Source organism: Lupinus angustifolius, chromosome LG09 (genome assembly GCF_001865875.1).
Source record: "Lupinus angustifolius cultivar Tanjil chromosome LG09, LupAngTanjil_v1.0, whole genome shotgun sequence".
In the NCBI taxonomy this organism is placed as follows: domain Eukaryota; kingdom Viridiplantae; phylum Streptophyta; class Magnoliopsida; order Fabales; family Fabaceae; genus Lupinus; species Lupinus angustifolius.
The window spans coordinates 1,266,385-1,287,087 of NC_032017.1; the positions used below are offsets into that span (position 1 = coordinate 1,266,385).

At 31.7% G+C, this 20,703-nt stretch overlaps 2 protein-coding genes across 4 annotated transcripts; one reads left to right on the forward strand and one right to left on the reverse strand.

The window, feature by feature from the left end:
- On the forward strand, positions 4,192–7,390 carry LOC109357096 (probable sodium-coupled neutral amino acid transporter 6). Of its 3 annotated transcripts, XR_002108825.1 has the most exons (7): positions 4,192–4,491; positions 4,630–5,088; positions 5,459–5,611; positions 5,698–5,901; positions 6,099–6,564; positions 6,913–7,169; positions 7,233–7,390. XR_002108825.1 is itself a non-coding variant. In XM_019600818.1 (6 exons), exons 2-6 carry the CDS (start codon positions 4,659–4,661, stop codon positions 7,049–7,051), a joined length of 1,392 nt encoding a protein of 463 aa, XP_019456363.1. In that variant the 5' UTR covers positions 4,192–4,491; positions 4,630–4,658; the 3' UTR covers positions 7,052–7,382. The 3 variants fall into 3 exon arrangements, 2 of the variants coding, with proteins under 2 accessions (XP_019456363.1, XP_019456364.1); XM_019600818.1 differs by having other exon boundaries at positions 6,913–7,382; XM_019600819.1 differs by having other exon boundaries at positions 4,238–4,495; positions 6,913–7,382.
- On the reverse strand, positions 14,178–19,022 carry LOC109357317 (protein ABHD17B-like). The gene is made up of 6 exons (XM_019601205.1): positions 18,348–19,022; positions 17,981–18,017; positions 16,740–16,976; positions 16,596–16,643; positions 14,522–14,967; positions 14,178–14,437 (listed from the first exon to the last, which is right to left on the reverse strand). The coding sequence occupies exons 1-6, from the start codon at positions 18,647–18,649 to the stop codon at positions 14,365–14,367; spliced, it is 1,143 nt and encodes a 380-aa protein (XP_019456750.1). The 5' UTR covers positions 18,650–19,022; the 3' UTR covers positions 14,178–14,364.

A 20,703-nucleotide genomic window follows, 5' to 3' on the forward strand; every position in this document is an offset into this window, starting at 1 on the left:
TAAGATTAAGCTGGACATTAGTTATACTGCTCCAATCTATTCGGGTGAATAAATTTTAATTATTTTAAAATATTTATTTGAGACGAGATGTAGTGCTGACATTAATTCTATGTTTCATTATATCTAAGCATATAAGTTTTAATAAAAGCCTCTTTGGTATAATACATAGTATAGACATTAGTTTTATTGCTTTAGTCTCTAAAAGAGAATAAGGTTCTAATTAATATAAAATATCTATTTGGGATAAGCTGAAGTGCACACATTAGTTATGTTTCTTCATTCTCTTGAAGTGGATAAATTTTAATTAATATAAAAATTTCCCTTTAAGCTAAGATGAGGTGCGAACATCTGCATTGTTGCTTAATCCACTTTGGATAAACGGATAATAAATGATAATTTATTTTATAAATCAAAATAATTATATTTTAACCTAGAACTATATCATCTTAATTTTACTATTGCATCTATGGATACGTAGGAGCCATATTAACTCTTGTCAGATAAAACAATAAAAAATAAATCATTTTTAGTAATTTATTTTTAAAAATAAATTAAGGGTAATCAAATCCATGCAATTAGTGAGAGTACCATCTTAATACAGATGGATGGGATGCTAATACCTTTCGTGATCCATAATCGACTCTCAAACTCATAATTCTTGTTCCGAGACGATATTATTCAATTTTGGTTTAAAAGTGAGTTTTCTATGTTTTCACCCAAAAAAAACATAATGACAAATCTAAATTGTTTGAGAGAAGTCGAAATAAAATTCACCTCCTCCTAAATCGTATAACTGATGTTCAACAAAAAATTATATTGGGGATCCATATTGATTTTCTCACTATTATTTCTAAAAGTTATTTTCAAGTAAATTTTTTATTTGAATACATAAATTTTTTTGAACAAAATTGTGGTAGAAATTGTTCCAACCATTTTAGAGTACCCATTCTCTTCATGAGGTGGCCTTTATCATTGTAGAAATACATAAAGTTCATCTTACTAAGCTTTAAGGGTGGAAATATGTTAGGTCAGATTTTGCCTTACACAAATCGAGCTTATATAACATATATAAACCCAAATCTGACATTTTTATCTATTTAATAAAAATTAAATTTTATGTTTGACATGTGTCATGCCTTGTTCTTTTGTTGAACACCAATTATACGATTTTTTGAAATTGTCACCATATTTTGCGATCAAAATGTAGAAAACCATTTTTATGCCAAATTTCAAAATTGCATTGCTCCTTAAGTTAGAGATCTAGGTCAACTAGGAACCAAGTAAGATATTAACACCATATCTCTTCATACTAAGATGATATCATCACTAGTTGCATGGATAACTTATACCCCAAAGCTGTTTGGTTATTTATCTATTTATTTATGAAATATTTTTTATTTTTGTGTCTTATAAGATTATATCTTGCTACTATGTATCCTCATGAGCAATAGAGAATCAATATTATATAGTTTGAGTTAGAAAAATGTTTGTTGATTGAATGTGTTATTTATTTTAAAGAAAAAAACGACGTAACACAATCATTCAAATGACGAGTTGAAGAAAATAACTGAATACTAATGACCTTTTCTCCATCCCTGTTATGATTTTTATATACTTTTGTATCTTTTTTAGAAAACAATTATTTTTTAATTGGATTGAAAAATATTAATATTTACTTTATATTTACATTTAATGTTTTTTTATTAAAAATAATATCTATATAACTACTAATTATTTAAAAGTATTTTTATTTTTGAGGAGTTAAAAACTAGGTATGGTAAAGATATTAAATTTTATACAATAAAGACATTTATTATTTATTATCAATAAATATTTTTTTCTAAAAAAGCTATAGTAATAATATATTAATTAATTATTACTTGAACTAATATTATTTATTATTATATATGCTGCCATTATTATTGTCATTATTATCAATAAAATAAAATTATTACAATTATTAAAATAATAATTAAAAAAGAGATAAAATAAAAGGACATATCAAACATATCGAAAAATAAGGGAATAATCGGCAGCATAGAGAAGCATGGGTGACGCGACCCAAATTGCAAACCGAATTTGCATTAACCAAATTAATTCTACTAATTAATTATAGTATGCAATGTTATAAAACTCGGCTCGAACCAGCTGGTCTGACTGATTCAACTGTGAACCGGACATCTAATTGGTCTATGCCTCTCATCTAACTGGATTTGCATCAAACTCGGATTGACTCGGTTCATCTCAGTCACTTTAAGCCTAAAATCAGTAACTCGAATGGTTAGACTGGTTGGACCGACCGAGTCACTCAAAAAAATATTTTTTTAAAAACAACTAAACTAATGTCATTTTGAGATGAAAAATCAAATATTTTTAGTTATATTTATCATTTGTTAACTTATGTTATAGCAAAACTTATTGTTTAATTACATTTTAAACTTATGTGCATTTTTGTTGCAATTAAAGCATAATATATGATGTTTGATGATGTTTTCAACTTATTTGTGACATTTCACAATAGTGAAATATTGTTTGTTGATTATTTAATTATATATAATAATATTTTTAAATTTGGAATATAATGTTATTAAATAATGTTAACTAAAATTACGAATTTATTAGATTTGTTAACATAAATCGAGTCAACCAGTCTAACCATTGACTCACTGGTCCAGTTAATGACTTGCTGGTCCAACTTATGACTTATTCATTCAGTACCCGAACTGAATCATTGACTGATCCGAATTTAACAACACTGCTACTATGAAATCAAATATGTATTTATTTAATTAATTTAGTAATTATGATATCTAATATGGAATGATTTAAATTTTTTAATCAAAATGATCAAGTTTTTTTTTTATATTTTTTTCTCTATATTTTTGTGATTAGTTATTAATAAAAATATGCAAGAATAATATGGCTAACAAAATTAGATATTCACCATATGCTTAAAATTTTGGTTTAACCTACTAAATTATTTAAATGTTTGTTATTCTATAATATCTTTAAATAGACTATTAGGAGTACCTTTAAATAACCTAATATGTCTGTTTTTGAAATACTTATCTAACAGTGATAACTAAGTTATAATTATATATATATTTTTATATTGAAAGTGCATATATAATAATTTTAGTTATATTTTTATTTTCTTTCCTTATACTACTAAATAAGCCAGTTGTTGCATCATACTTCCTTAACCATTATATCTGTCCCTATCAAATGTATAAGCTACTTTCCAATCTTAATTTGCATTTATTATAAGCGAGTTGCCTAATCATATTTCCTTAATTGTTACATTTGTGTATATCCAAATTATTGGCACATTATATTGATGCAAATGTTAAGGACGCACTACACTATTATTGTCTCGAGCTTTATTTGAGAGATACGAGGAAAAGGGAAAGAGAGATCAAAAGATTAGGAAGGGATGAAGTTAAGAGAAAAGGAAAATTTCTCTCTCATTTGGGAGTATGAAATTTAGATGAAGGAAGATAGACTAATATTAATGTAAAAATATTTTTTATTTTTCCTTAAAAATGTAATTAATAATGAGAAATAAACAATAATATATAATTATATATTATTACTAATTATTTTGACATTTTATCTTCAAAAAACTCAAATTGAGAGAATTTTAAAAATAGACACATGGAGGGGTTTGAGAAACCCTCCAAAACCTTCCCCTCTCATTCATCCAACTCCCAAACAAGGGAAAGACTTTCCAAAGCCATCCATTCCATTGCCTTCATCTCCAAAACCTTACTCCCAAACAAGGCCTTAGGAGACCATGACCAAAATAAACAAACATACTCAATATATTATTCAATATTTATTTACATTATTTTTATTTATTTAAAGAGAAAATATGTATATATTAACAACGTAATAATTTTTACATTTTGTCACTGCATTACAAATCATTCATTTTCTATTATCAATTGACTCTTAGATAAAAGTAATATAAATAAAAGTTGTTATACAATCATCAATAATAATTAAAAAAATAGATGATGAATGATACAGCGACATTATAAATAATTCAAATATTCCCCATCTATATATATATATGTTTTTTTCAAAATAATATATACTTATCAATTTTATATATACTATCAGTTCGTCATCTATCATTTATATCACGTATTAGTGCTATTATTGCTGGTAATTTTATGTTTGTGAATCTAACTCTGTTTCTGAATCTTTCTATAAAGTAAGCTTTATTGGCCACCAACCTCTCAAAACATCTTCTTTTGGATTTCCTCTCTTTCCTAATTTCCTCTCTTTCTTTGTGTGCTTCTTTCAAAGATATCCTTAAATCTTCAGAAATTGTTGGATTCTTATCCAATTCTTGATTTTCCCAATTAGGTCCAAATTAAACCTTTATTGGGGTTGTAAACTCTTTGTTGTTGGGTTTTGAAAGTTGATTCCTTTTCACTTTCTGGATTCTGGGTTTCATTTCTCTTGTGGGTCCCTTTGATTCACCAGGTTTGCATAATTACATCATTATTGTGCTAGTGAATTGAATTGTGTTGAAGTAATTGCTTTAAAGTTTGTATCTTTGGTTCAATTTGAAAACTGGGTTAGTTTTGTTTTGATATGTTTATATTTTGTTTTGTTTTTCAGAGTTGGTTTAAGTTACTTGAAACTTGAAAATGACAATTGCAAATCTTGCACCTAAATCAGAGAAGAAAAGATCAAGGAAGAACAAAGCAATTGTTGATGAGAATGCACCCTTGTTGCCTAAAACTCATGAGAGTGATGTTGGGTTTGATGATTTCAATGGAGCTTCATTTTCTGGTGCTGTTTTTAACTTATCCACCACAATTATTGGTGCTGGGATCATGGCCTTGCCTGCTACCTTGAGAGAGTTGGGGATGGTGCCGGGTCTTATTGCAATTATCTTCATGGCTTTGTTGACCGAGAAGTCGATTGAGTTCTTGATTAGGTTCACCAGGGCAGGGAAGTCTTCTTCTTATGGAAGTTTGATGGGGGATTCCTTTGGGAAATATGGAAAAGCTCTGGTGCAATTATGTGTTATAGTTAATAACATCGGCGTTTTGATTGTTTACATGATTATAATTGGTATGACTATTCAATTAAATTTGTTTGAATCGATGAGATGGAAATTATGGTGTCTGTCGACCCATGTAGTTACCCCACCTAGTGGGATTAAGGCACTCGTTGTTGTTGTCGATGTGTTGAAATTAAACCGAGTGTAGTCTCAAATTAAGTGAATAGCATATAAGTGGGAAAGACCAATAAACTCATTATTGGGTTTTGGTGTTGGACTCACTATTGTGATTTCTTGCTTAGCTCGGTCACGAAGATCTCCCGAGTTTTTGGGCTCTCCTTACGGTCCAACAGGATGTTCATTGTTAGCTTAGGTTTGTTGAATTAAGAGATCTAGTGTTGTCTAACTCAGTTTTGAATTGTTCGCTTGTTCCTCATGTAGGTGATGTGCTATCTGGAACCTCTGCAAGTGGAGAACATCATTCTGGTATCTTCGAAGGATGGTTTGGTGTGCACTGGTGGACGGGGCGGACATTTATTGTCCTTTTCACAACACTTGCTATATTTGCTCCTCTGTCAAGCTTTAAGCGAATCGGTTAGTGATATTCCTTTATGAGTTCGACGCCTAGATATGACTCAGTAGAAATGAATCGGTTTGACATGCCTGCTTTGTTGTTGCAGATTCGTTGAGGTTCACATCTGCCCTTTCAGTTGCACTAGCAGTTGTTTTTCTTGTCATTGCTGTTGGAATCTCAATTATCAAGATTATAAGTGGAGGCATTGGGATGCCGAAACTATTTCCGGATGTTACTGATGTGGCATCAGTCTTAAAACTCTTTACCGTAGTCCCTGTGTTTGTGACTGCCTATATCTGCCACTACAATGGTATGTATATTATTCTAACCGTTGTGTCAAGTTTGTTTCTCTTGCTAAACTTGTTTTGATGTTTTTATGTGGAATAGAGTAATAGAATTATGTAACTATACGTAATTGTTTCTTGACGCAACGGTAAGTTTATTTCTCTGATGGTTGCTTTTACTGAATTTAGAAGAACTAATATTTGTTCGCTCTGTGCTCTACAGTTCACACCATAGATAATGAACTTGAGGACTCCTCACAGATACAAGGGGTTGTACGAACTTCCCTTGGCCTATGCTCTTCAGTGTATATAATGATTAGCTTCTTTGGGTTCCTCCTATTTGGTGACGGAACTCTTGATGATGTACTTGCTAATTTTGATACCGATCTTGGAATCCCATTTGGTTCTGTGCTCAATGACGCTGTTCGTCTAAGTTATGCTGCGCATCTCATGCTTGTATTTCCAGTGGTATTCTATCCTTTGCGGCTGAACATAGATGGTCTTATCTTCTCTAAATCAAAGCCTTTGGTTCTGGATAACTTCAGATTTGGATCACTCACTGTTGCCCTCATTGGTGTTATCTTTCTCGGAGCAAATTTCATCCCTAGCATTTGGGATGCGTTCCAGTTCACCGGTGCAACTGCTGCAGTTTGTCTAGGATTCATATTTCCAGCTGCCATCGTTCTTAGGTGAGTTTGGTCATTAAATTCTTTAGTTCAGTAATGGATTTGGTTTTCCAAAATGGCTCTTCTTTTTGTGTGGAAGAAAAAAAAGTAAGTACCTCGACGGCATAAATATAAAGGGCAGCCCAGTGCAGAAGGCTCCCACTTACCCTTACAAGCGGAGAGGCTGTTTCCAGGATTTGAACCCGTGACCTCATCGTTGCGTCAAACTCATCCTCTAACTGGCGGAAACATGATATAGGAATTTTGAGATGGTTATTGTCCTGTCATGTAGCTTTTGCTGTGCAACATTTTTTCTGTTTATTTTTAGTTGCTAATTGATTAACTCATCTTCCACCTATTTCGATCATGCAGGGACCGATACAACATAACAACTAAAGGAGACAAGATTCTGTCTGTGTTTATGATAGTCCTTGCAATCTTCGCAAACGCCGTTGCTATATACAGCGATGCATATGCCTTGTTGAAGCAGAATAAAACCTCCCGCGAATGATCGCTCTTGCAATTTCTGAAGAAGCCCAGAAAACAGTTTTAGTTATTCACAATCATCCTTTCAGATGTAACTGAACTGTGAAGGTTATTAGTTGATTAGAAAATCAGGATTTTATGTGGTAAAACAGAAAATCAGGGTTTTATGAGAGTTAGAAGGGTTGGTTTGAATAAAAAAAACAGAGAAGCTACCCTGTGTAAAATTCAGCCTCTTTTTGTGCAAATTGTTGTTGTAATGTTTGAAGTTCTTGTTGAATATTCCTATATATTTCCCTGATTTGTTTTTAGTCATAAATGTAATGGAAGCTTGTTTGACATTTTGCTTGTGTTATTATTGGGTGAAGGAAGACCTTTCATTATTATAATTTGTACTAAGGTCGCGGGATTAAGGTTGCGTATATTTACACTTCCCAGATTTCAGTAAGTGAAAGTTTCGTGCAGTACACGCCTAAGTAATCAAGAGATAGCTCAATTGGTGGAGTTGTAAGACATAAAAGTGTGAGTACGCATTCGAGTTTAAATTAGAACACGATTTGTAACTTGATGACAACCAACATTGGTGATACAATTAGTATCTTAAGGATGATGGACATGTATGACTTTAAAGTTAGGAAATTTCAAATTAAACAATATATATATATACACACACTAAATTAAGGTTATATTTTTCAAAGAATAAGTAAATTATTATTATTCACTAATTTCCTAACTTTGATTCTCATTCTACCATTACAATGCTATAAGCAACTAAGCTTCTTAAGAACACTTCAATATTTATGTCTAAACCAATTGATGGAAGGTATAATATCACTCTCCTTACATCAAATGATTCAAATCTAATGGTTGATATGTCTCTAAAGTGTCGGCAAAAAGATTTCTTAGAATCAATAAAGCCATCTTTGATAACAACAAATGCAACATCTTTCATAGGATAAAGGGTCAAGTTGTAGCTTCTATTAAAATGGCCCCAAACTATGTTTCCTTTGGATATGCCAATTGGACAAAATAATGCATTAAAATGAGAATATGGATGAGTCAATATTGTGGCACTTGAGGTATTAATGGCTTCAAATTATTGAAATTAAGAATATGGTGTTGGGGCTTACTTTTATTTCATTTAACCATGAAATTTTTTAAGATTGTATTTATGGCAAAATCATATTGGAGAGCTAAAGTTTCATTTTAATTGGTGCATGCTAATATATGGGGTCCATCAAGTACCCCAACTTTGGCAAAAGATATTTTTTTCTCTTTCTACACTTGAATGATGTGAGTGTACAAGTTCTAGCAAAAAGCAAATTGAAAGTCATCTCAAAATCTTGAGAAAAGATTGTGGGGGACAATTTAATGACCACAAATTCATCAATCCTACAAAGAACATGACATCAAGAAGGAGGTGTTTTTTATACGAAAACCACGAGAGAATGGTGTGGCTGAAAGGGAAAAAAACATTGTGGTGAGAGAAAAACTTACTTAGAGATAATCCTAACATCTCATATTTACATACAGCTAGGGTTGACAATGAACCGAACCAACTCGGTATTCGTTCGAAATTCGATTTGTTATTTAGCTCGATAAATTTGGTTCATGAACCATATGAGCTGAACTTGAGCTAAAAATTGAGATCATTAAATAAACGAGCCGGAATTGAGTTGGATATAGTTCAATTTGTTTGGTTCATGAGCTGGCTCGATATATATAAACTAAAATTTAAGTTTATTATGACCCACACATTATTTTGCATATTTATCGTTATTATGTATAAACAATATTATATTTATATATATAAAACTTTTTTGCACTATTTTTTTTTCAAAATTTAATTAATTATTTGAGTTGTCCAAATGAACCATTTGAACTGAATCGAACAGTTCATGAACTTTAACCGAGCCGAACTCGAGCTAAAAAAACTAGTATGGAACTCGAGTGGAATTTCGAGCCGAACCAATCCTTATCGAGTTGAACCAGGCTGAGCTATAATTTGACTCGGTTCGACTCATTTTCAGCCCTACATACAGTCAATCATAGTTTGACAAGTCATTAAATTGTGGTTCTCACTCCACCATATCATTAAATATGAGATTAGGATAGAGGAAAGTGAAAGACAATAGGGAGAGAGTAAGAGGGAAAAACCTGAATGACTTATCAAACTATGATTGACTGTATGTAAATATAAGGTGTTGGGGTTATCTCCAAACTAGTTTTTATCGTAGAGAGAAATAGTGTAAGAACATGTCCCTATGCAGAAGCAGTTATTATAGTATTGTACATCCTTAATTCGATATCAAATATTATATCGCATCAACGAAAACATGTCATCTCAATTAAAAAAATTAAACATTTATTATCTTTTTCAATTTTTGTTTCATTGACACTTATTCTAGACAAAATTTAGGATATAGTTTTTTTTTGTTTCCCACAGGTATCCTCGCACTGAAGACAATCTTGTTCGAGCCAGGAACATCCACATGTATGTGGGGCTAACTCTCCAAGTAAGTATTTTATTTTTCCATTCACAAAACTCGAAACCAAAACCTAAACTCATCTTTAATATAGTCCATATCTTATTAGGATATAATTTGGAACAAGTTATTATCATATCACTTTGCATATTAAACAACAAAAATAAACCCACATCCATGCCATTATTATTTCATAATCTAACTGGAGTTACTAAGTTTTGGTTCCCATGGTAAAAGTATTTCACTAACCTAATGACCTCATGCAGATTATTTTCCCAATCAAAGAGAGTGTGCAATCTTTGATTTGGACAACCTAGTCAAGAAGGAAGACATAGTTCATTTGTTTACATAATTCATCACATTTTACATTAATCTTATGAGATTGGAGAACCTAGTGAATTTGATATATAGTACATATGGTAAATGAAAGAATTATGATAATTTTGAGTTTCCAACACATTTTTTATATTACCAAGAGTATCCTTTACCCTTTTTTTTATAAGAACTAATATATTTTGGGTGCGTGATGGCCCCTCCGACAAGTATCGCTCATATCAGTTGAATCCTTTTATCATGAATATCTAATAGAGTTTTACATTACCTGACCAACAACTTCTACCTATATTAGTGCCGGTCACCGTTATTCTTTTTCAAGCAATATGAGAAAGAGAAGTTGTATCATGATAATCACATAATTCAACATTTCTTATGTTGGTTTATTTTTTCCATTATTCTTTTAGTTTATTTTCATGTAATATAAGATTCTACTTTTAGAAATTCATAATTAGGGGTGGTAAAAAAAACTCGTACCCGCAGGTAAAACCCATATGAGAATAGGTATGGGTCACAAACGGGTACCCAAGAGTATTATAAACAGGTTTTTAAAAATATCCGTAGTACATTAGGGCGGGTACGAGTATTATGGTACTCGTGTCTGCGAGTACACGTTATTTATATGATTAATATATTATATTTAATTAAAATAAAAATAAAAAGTACATTATTCTAACATTCATTACATAATGTACATTTTTTTTTACTTTGTTTACATATTTTATTGAGTTTGGTGGTAAAACACCCTACAAATATTATTACATGTTTTACAAAGAAAGTATATACTTTTTGTTAAGGAAATGAGAACAAAAAATCATACGAATAAAAAACACCAACAAATTTAGTATTTTTTCCAAATATTCAAGTGAGAGATTGTTACAAATTTATAATTTCTAATTAAGATGAGCATCATATATTTAATACAATTATATCGGCTATTTATTTCTGGGGTTACATCATAAGTGATCTAATTACTGGCAACCTATAGACTTCTAAGAGTTGATAACAAATATAGGCTTAATGAGTGAATACTCAACAGAATAGCACATATGAGATAATGAGACCCTATAAGTTAGCACATAAAGAATGGTTATGGTACACAACACACCAAATTACAAACAGTTTTCATCTCTCACAAAACCAAGATCCCAAAAAGATTAGGAATTTGGTTGAGTAAAATCATCATACCGAAACTCTCTCAGAAAGGTATATGAACTATTCCTTAAATAATTTGAATACCCCTAACACCCTTAATTGTACGTGTACTACGTATCATTGATTCAAGTGTTTAGATTTTCAAATCATACGACAAATTTTTCTTTATTTAAAACTTATTCTCCTTATTATGGAAATGAAAGAATAGGATTGCATATGGTAATTTTTCCACGATTGTGGGAAGGAGAAGATTAGCTTATCTAAAAATATTGACTTAAAAATTGTTCTACACGTATCCAAAGTTTCCTATAACATTTCAGTTAGCAAAATTTGTAACGATTTCAATTGCAATATGAAATTCTTTGACACTAATTGTGTTTTCCGAAATCGGACTTCGGAGAAGATGATTGGCATTGCTAAGATGATTGATGGATTTTACTACTTTGAGGATACTATCGAAAATAAAGAAACTCAGAATCTTAATAGTATGAGGTCTATTATTGTTATGGACCAAATAATGCTCGGATATAGACTAGGGCATCCAAATTATGCTTTTGTTGACAAATTTATTCAAATATGATGATTGTGTTCTTGCTAAAAATCATATAACTCCTTATTAATCTCAATCTTAGCATGCATCTAAATCTTTTTAATTAATTCATAGTCATGCTTGGGGTTCATCAAAAGTTACAACACAATTTAGAAAAATGTGATATGTAACATTTGTTAATGATCACACATGTCTATAATGGATCTATCTTTGGATGAAAAATCTTTATATTTTTGTTAGGTACCATCAAGGGTATTCTCTCATACTTTTAAGTAAAGATCCAATCTCTTTTGGGATGCGTGATTATCCTTCCCAACAAGTGTTGCTTATAGGAATCGAATATTTAACATTTTAGTCATCCTAAAAATCTAATAAGACCTTATATCATTAGACTAACACCTTATTAATATCTTCGTACTTCAATTTCACTAATATCAACTTTTAGGGTGGTATATGAAGAATTTTGGGTAGTGTAGACCCTGTCTCCATATCTACCCCCAATTTGTGATTGAACTAAAGTCCCTTTCTCTAGAAAAAGTATCCCAAATGATCTATTTAAAATATAACAACAAATACAATAATATATATTATCCTTTAATAAATTATAGTGGAAATGAACCCCTCAAATGAGTGATATAACTCCTAATTTTTAATTAATTCTCTATTAATTATTTGACTGAAGTATAGTTAACGTAACCAATGTCAAGTTAATGAGGAATATAAATCAATAAGTGCGTTACAATGTTTTCTTATGAATTGAGTGAAATTTATTACTTTCCCAAACCTTAACCCAAAGTGAAAGAAATTTGAAGCAATTTCAAATGGCCTCCATTATCAAGCTTCTCTTCCTCACTCACTTCTTTGTAATGGTTTTCAAAGGTAAATTATTATAATTTCAAGAATAATGTTAATATTGATTCGACATGAATGATGTAATGGTTTTGTATTTATTGTTTAAAATTTATATTTCATACTAATATAAGTAATTTTGATTTTTGTCTCCTGATTTAATTTAGTCCCTAATTTAATTGATCATTTTAATTTTAATCTATTTTGATGATGTCAACATCACAATCGGTAATGTTATCAATTTGTATGACACGTTTTAGTTTGAGACAAAAAGTAAAATTTTGAAAAGATTAAATAATAATGAAACTAAAATTTGATAAATTTCCTTTGGGGCAAAAATATATTTAAATCATTGTTTTTTCAGCAATTGATGTAATATAATGTTTTTTCATCAACAATAACCTATATTAACCAAAATAACCATAAGGTGGTGGGTTCGATTCCTGGAAGTGACAATTGTTAGTACTATAAAAATAACTTATATTTTTATTATACAAACAATTTTTTGTGTTTAGGTAAAAATGTTACTTTAATTCATTGCTCATATTGCAGCTAAGGGAGAATGCAATTTCAAAGACATTAGCATTACCCAAATTGAAACAGGAAATTGGGCACATGGAATGCCAGAACTAAGTGTAAACATCACCAACAATTGTGAATGTATTCAGAAAAATGTGAAATTAAATTGCACTGATTTTAAATCTTATAAAGGGGTGGACCCATTAATTTTGAGTGTTCCTATTGATGAAATATGTATTATTAAAAATGGAAATGATTTTTTTGCTTTTGAAACAGTCAATTTTTTGTATGCATGGGAACCCCAATTTCCATTTACACCCATTTCTTCCCAAGTTGTATGTCCTTAAAATATTAATAATGTTTGTTATTTCATAAGCTCCATAATGCTTGAAGTAATAATAGTAAGTGTTGGAACATTTTTCTTCTTATTTTGGCTCAACATTAACCTTTTTCCATTTTTGGGTCTTGTTTTGTGAAGTATTATTCCTCCTATATTCCTTTGTAAAATTATCTTAAAGGTTGAGCTAAACTTTCCCATGATACCAAAATTTGTGTAAAAGTAAATGTGGAATAATTGCACACTCAAAATTGTTAACAAAGTTCACCCAATAATGCTTATGTCTTAGGAATTCCTAGAATTGTGCTTCTCAAATCAATTGATGATTTTGTGGTGGTTCAAAAATAGGGAAAACTTGCCAACAATTAGCTACTTCTATCTAGACTTTTTCAACCTAATCAATCTTATTTATCACACTTTTTTGTATTATACCATAATATTGAATCATTGAATTAAGCTATAATAAATAGGAGTATAAAAGTTCAGCGGTTTTGATACATTTTAGTGATCGAACCGAACACAAACACATGGTTCGATTCTGCTCAATTAACTGCAAATTTAATTATAGGAATCGAACCGATCTTGAACGGTTCGGTTCAGTTCCACGGTTTAACCTGTTATTTTTAGTTGCAGCACATGATATGGTAAAATAGTGTGCTTCAGTGTACCCAATGTTACAAGTTCCTTGTAGACTTTCGGTTCCCTGTCGGGTTCGGGTTACCTGAATTTCGATAAGTTCAGGGATGATATTGTTAATTTCAATCTCCTCCACGTTTGGGTCCGGGTTTTGGATTTCGGTTTCGGGGTTGGGTAAGCATAAACCCGACCCCGATCCACACCGTTGTCATTCCTAGTTGTTTATGCCTTTATGGTGCATTAGAAAATTAGAGATCACTTGGTCTATGCTTGTATGCAAAAATCAGATGTTAGATTATGAACATAGAAGAACATTTAGTGGTACATGCTCTACTTGGTTAAGTAACTTCTTTTATCTATTTCTCTAATATAAAGTAAATTGAACACAATGGAACATTTTACTATAACTCATACAACCCATCAACCAATCAAATAATTAATAAGAATAGAACCTCAATGTATAAGCTCTGTCATCTTTAGTCGTGAATCGCCGTGGGTCTGAAACAATTGATTTTGCCCAAACCAACTGATCTCACTATCTCGCCAAAGCTGCAGCCACAAAATAGAGAGAATGGAGTCAGAAACAACATTAGGGTAAATGAAATTACAACATCGGACAAGTTTATAACTAACCGGTCAATGCTATTTCTAGCTTTGTCTGGAACCTCTGCTCCATTATATGCCTTCTCTGGGAAATCTACACTCTTTCTTGATTTATCTTTCTTATCCGTGCCAGCTCTCGACTTTTCTTTATGGTCTGTGCTTGCCCTTGGGTTTTCTTTGAAGTCAATACTCTGTCTTGAATTGTCTCTCAGATCCATACTGGTTTTAGATTTCACTCTAAAATCTGTGCTGTTCCGAGGTTTGTCCAATTGATCAGGAATAGGTCCAGATCGAGTTTTTAGATGCGAAGACTTCTCAATAGCCACAATAAATTTCTTAAGGTGTTTTATATATCGGGGGTAAAGCTCCAGGTCACAATGATTTCCTCCTTTGACCCATAAGGGTTCATACTTTTGTTTACAATGTTCCCAAAGTTGCTTCCCATGGGAGCAATCCACTACATCGTCAGCCGTTCCCTGAACGATACATGACAACACAAAGAACCAGTTTCAATATAAAAATGCTTGAAAGTTGAAAAATAACGTATTCATTGGATTATGCTATTAGTACAAGCATTTAACAAAATAGTTGAACAATTAGAGCAGTATTCTAACCCATTTGATTTCAATAAGGTGCATCTTCATTTGAATGTAAAATTGAACATAAAGTATGTCTGTGACCATGTTCTAATGCCCCTCTTCTTGTAGGGCACACAAAATAGCAAAACATGTCCTAACATAATTCAATTATTGTGTTTTGCAATAAATGAAAATTATGCATCGGATGTAAAAACTTCAATGCACGGAATACCTTTGTAACAATGTCGCAATCATTTAAGCATGACAATCCAAATAGATAGTTTATTATCTTCCAGGGGAATGACAATGGACCCCTTCAAATAGTTCCCACATGAAATATCTAAAATTGTTTAAAGTTATCCAAATAACAAAAGCGAATCAATATTGATAGACCAGTGTCCAATTTTAAGTTGTATATCGTAAGGCTAGACATCCGTATACTAAATATAAAAAAGGAACTCCATTTTCTATAACAGAATCTAAAATATTCATCAAAAGAACTTAGAAGCACATGCAGTTCCTCATTCCACAAGGTAAGTGGAAAAGTTCAGTAAAAGGATGTATAAGAGAATGATAGAAGCATAATGGAGCAATGAGAGATATGTAGCCAGTCACCTATGACTAAGGGTGTGTTTTGCAAGTTGGTTTTTAAAGGGAAAATAATGAAAAGGAAAGGCTTAGGAACTATGAAATGCACTTGTGAGAGAGCTCTTAAGTCCTCTATTTCCCTTCCAAAAACCAACTCGCAAACAGACCCTAAGTAGTATTTTACAAAGAATGGCCAGGACAGAATGGAATTAAGGGCATATAGGGCAGTGACGGAAATATGAGTGGTGACTGATGATCAGTTTAGGGGTCGTATTGTAACAACTTGCACAAATCACAGTCAGGGCATGAACAATGGAAAGAGGAAACATATGACAAGGAAAGTTCGAGGAAGATTGAGAAGGGAGTGAGCAGACCCCTCGGAGTAAGCAGTGTCATTTTTCTTTTCTATTTGAGTCTTTATCTTTAATATTTTGGGAAAACCCTTCATCTAATACTGATATGATACCAATATCAGCAGCATAAGAAGAAACTGAGTGAGATTTCTTCAATAGAACAATGTTCTAGTTCCACTTTCCTGTCAAAGTAATTTGGCGTACTTGACACAAGGACATCAATAATGTTTGAAAAATAACAGAAAGCCCAAATACTCACAACAACAATGTCCAATAATTTCTCAGCAATTGAAGAACAAAATTTGTCACCAGAGTGGCTCCAAATAATATTCATACAGATGAACAAGGTTTAGTCAATTTACTATGGAGAATGTTGAGTATAGGTAGAAAGAAAAAACATAATTTGTTAGTTTCAATAGGAGAGGTCCTTCAACTAAAAGTACAAAAGGAAAGTATCTAATGAATTATGTGTGATCCAAATAAGGATTTAACAGGAAACTGTGAAAGTGCCATTAGATAATTACTCCATATTAGAACTGTTAAGTACAATGGCATTAAGTATCTTTTACTAAAGAGTATACTCACATGAATTATCAGAACTGGGCAATTGACCAAAGGAATCTTGTCAATGTTCTGCACCAAAAGCAGTTAAACATCATTAATATCAAGTTATGGAAAAAATACTAAACCAAATTGAACACAATAATCTAGCATTGTTTGAGATAAAACCTTATAAATGTCAAACCAGTATGTCCGCTTCACAGGATACATGACTCGAAGGCCCGATAAGATCGGACTGTGGAGAACTGCAGCTCTAAGGTTTGGTAACCGAGTCGCCAAATCTGTAGTAGGTCCACTACCAACAGATTGGCCATACAGAATTATATCTTCCTCTTTCGCCCCATACTGCTCAATCAAGCATTTATATGCAGCTTCTATATCTGCATAAGTGTTCTGCTCACTAGGCTGTCCAAATAATAGCACATTGTTGAGCTAACACTCCATTCACATAAATATTAAGCAATCTCATAAAAATCTATCAGCACTCTTCTTTTCTTTCTATTTCGGTCATCAACTTTACTTGAGAAATTTAGAAAAAGAGTAACATTTGAGCACTAGCCATGTTTGGAATGACGATTTTGGAAGGGGAGGGAGAAGCAGGGTAGTTTTCATTTCTTAAATTGAGAAAATTACAAGATAAACCTATGAGAATAATGTATTTCCTCATACCAGGAGATTACTTATCTCCTTCAACCAGTAAAATTATGACAATATAATCATAATTAAATTTAATATAATCATAATGACCATTCTATATTTATTTGACTAATTCTTCACACAATTTCGAGTGGAGCCCCCAAAGTGGTCATCCAATATTCTAACTTGTTAATATTGAGAGGTAAAATTTGACTATGGTAGGAATCCATAATCACCCCAACCAACCATTTTTGGCAAATAGTTACTATTTAAAGTACAAATCTCCCATCATTTCAGAGCATATAACTTCAAAACATCCAATCTAACAAGTAAAAAAAAGCAAATCAGCTAAAGCTATAACAGTAATGTTATTTGCACACCCCATTTTCAACCACACTTCTGTTACAACAAATCAAACTATCTTTATCCCTCAATTACTTTTCATCTTTTATTTCTACACCCATATCACAAAACTCATTCGAAAACCAAATGACAACTAAAATTTGTAACAAATTTTTTTGGTATAACCAACGGTATCCCCTCACCCTATGACTAAGGAACTAATCTTTTTTAGGATGTGTGACTGTCCCTCCCAACAAGTGTCGCTCTCAGGAATCGAACGTTTAACCTTTTCGTCTAGCTGGAGATCCAGTGGGGCCTTAACCACTAGACCAACACTTTTTTTTTGTAAATTTGTAACAATCTGGTTGTTAAAATAACATTTTTAAGCTATATAATACTATAATAGTCTGAAAATAACAAAGAAAGCATACCTTCCCAGAAGACTGGCCATACCCAGAATAATCATAACTACAAAAATACAAAATACAAAATACATAATTTCAGATATTTCAAAAATAATAATAATAACAATAATTCTAAGGAAAGAGATCATCTGTCCCTAAAGTGTGTCATTTTTATCCTGGCCAATCACACATTGTCACATAAATAATAAATAAATAAATAAACAGTAACATTCTGATTGGTCGGGATACGGAAGGGATAGTCGGGACAGGTGATCTCTGTCTGTCTGTCCTAATTGGAAAGTCTAAAATAGTAAAATCTTTCACACTAATCTACCATCGACAATTCTGAAAATGCATAATCATGTAATCATGCATAAGTCATGTGCACACTAACCCTAATAGATTAACTCTGAGATGAACACTGAGTTCGGTGAACAACTCGTACATCTGACCCAGATCGGCGGCGTTACCGTGTGAATAGAGCACCGTCGCCGTCGCCGACGGATTCTTGACGTAAATAGCAACGATGTTGTTCCCTCTCTTCGTGCAAAGTTTCAATACATCCACGTTTTCTCTCATCTCCACACCTGTCATCTTCGCCTTCCCCGTTGCCTCGTCCACCGCCACCGTATACGACGGTGGATTCGGCGGGAAGAAGGCGAGCTTGGCCGCCATTGATGACGTCATCGCCCCCATTAAGTAGTTACTCACTCAGTTTCCTTTTTCTTAGTTCTAGAAAATACGAAAATGTTTTGAGGTTGAAATTCAGATGAAAATAGTTAGTGGTGGAAAGGTAGTATATAATTTCAGAGCTAACAACTAAAGAAGAAAAAAAGCTAAATAAATAAAAGGCAGTTTAGTACACGAGGCTGTATCAGACTACTAGATATGTTTGGTTTTACGAGACTGTTTCCGAGATTTGAATCATATCTTTGGATCACAAAGGAATCTGATGTGGAGTTTGGAATTTGAATTTAAAGATTGTGAAGTGAACATAAAAGAGAGATGAGCGGCGTAGAAAAGGAAAAGAGCACGTGGAAGAGGGAAAAAAATGAAGGGCCAGGGAAGATAGTGCTGTTAGATGTACCACCCAAGCATGTGTTGGAACAAAAATGTGTACTGTGGGTATTGTATAATTTCAAGTTTATTAAATTACACCCTTCAATTTTATATATATATATATATAGAAAATCATATAATTTTTATACATACATTATATTCAGTATCTCTATATAAGATGTAAGTGTAAATTTGTAAATAAAAGTGAATGATAAATGTAATTAAGTTTTAAAAATATGACATATTGCTTACAAGTCACTACTTTAAGATTATTATGTCAAATTAATTTAGTAAAAAATATTTAATCAATATAACACTAGATTACACATATGAACCAACAATGTAATATCATATCATATTAATCCTTAATACTATAGTATCATTGTTGAACAACATAATAATCATATTTATGAATTAATATGATATTATAATTATGGATTAACAATATAACATTACAATTATATTACTAATATATATATACATGAAAATAAAGTATATTCTAGTACGAAGATATAAGTTATCTCTTTAACTCATTTAATTTTTGAGACATGTCCTTTTTAATTTTTATTCTTGAAATTCTAAAATGTATAATGACTGGAATTTTTTGATCAGGGCAAATACCCCCCTCATTCTAATTCTTCATCCAATCCAACTCATCCACCAACAAGGTGTTGGTTAGTGGTTTAAGACTATATTGGATCTTCAGATCGACCAAAAAGTGAATGATTCAATTTTGGGGAGGGACACCCATAAACCCCGAAATGGATTAGTTTTTTACTCAAAAGTTGATGGGATATCTTTAGCAGTACCAAAAAAATCAACCACTCCTCTTTAGGTCTAGCGCTTCTATGTTCAACAACTTCGGCCACCCTGAGCCCCTTATATTTTGACTCTCTCCCTTTCTACTCATTTTCCATTTCTCCCTACAAAAAATCAATGACGGTGGAACTTATGGGGTTCTCTTCTTTTTATATCTATCTAATTTTGCCCATCCTTCCCTCTTTGTTATGAAACACTAATTTAGGTCTAATGGAATATTAATTCTCTAGGCTCTCTCCATTTAAAATATGATTGTAATTAATAATCAAAGGAGAATAAGGATGGGTGGGTGAGAGGGTGACTGAAGTCATTGAACAAGAGCACGATGAAATCGAATCCTCGACCTTGGGGATCCGGTGGAGTTTTACATTACTAGATCAACATCTTGTTTATTGTTTATGGAGGGTTTGGATTTAATGAAGGATAAGGATGTCATTTTACATTTTGGAATTTTAAGAATAAAAACAATAAAATAAATAGGACATGTGTCAAAAATTGAGTAGGTTAAAGAGATAAATTATATACAAGTACCAGAATATACTTTATTCTCTATATATATTTATGAACGAATAACACATCTAGGTACTCACAGGTCCAAAAATACTGATATATACTCAATCCATTATGGACATTATTTGTAGATACATGAGTCTGAATATTAATTGTCATCTTTAGTTAGAGCACTTGTGTGGTCTTAAAATGTCTTAAAATAGGTATGAGTCGTAATATTTTATTACTCTAATTAATGTAATAATATATATGGTAATACATATCTTTAAATATATCACTTTATTCTATTTTTTTGACTGATTGTACAATATCTTTTTTCATAATTTTATTATTAGTCATTAAAATTAATGAAAAATAAAACA

Coding starts and splice junctions, on each gene's coding strand:
- LOC109357096 (XM_019600818.1), top strand. CDS start 4,659: ATGACAATTGCAAATCTTGCACCTAAATCAGAGAAGAAAAGATCAAGG. Junction 5,089..5,458: donor TGTTTACATGATTATAATTG/GTATGACTATTC, acceptor TTCCTCATGTAG/GTGATGTGCTATCTGGAACC. Junction 5,612..5,697: donor GTCAAGCTTTAAGCGAATCG/GTTAGTGATATT, acceptor TTGTTGTTGCAG/ATTCGTTGAGGTTCACATCT.
- LOC109357317 (XM_019601205.1), bottom strand. CDS start 18,649: ATGGGGGCGATGACGTCATCAATGGCGGCCAAGCTCGCCTTCTTCCCG. Junction 16,977..17,980: donor ATGGCCAGTCTTCTGGGAAG/GTATGCTTTCTT, acceptor TTATTTGGACAG/CCTAGTGAGCAGAACACTTA. Junction 14,438..14,521: donor GCTAGAAATAGCATTGACCG/GTTAGTTATAAA, acceptor TTGTGGCTGCAG/CTTTGGCGAGATAGTGAGAT.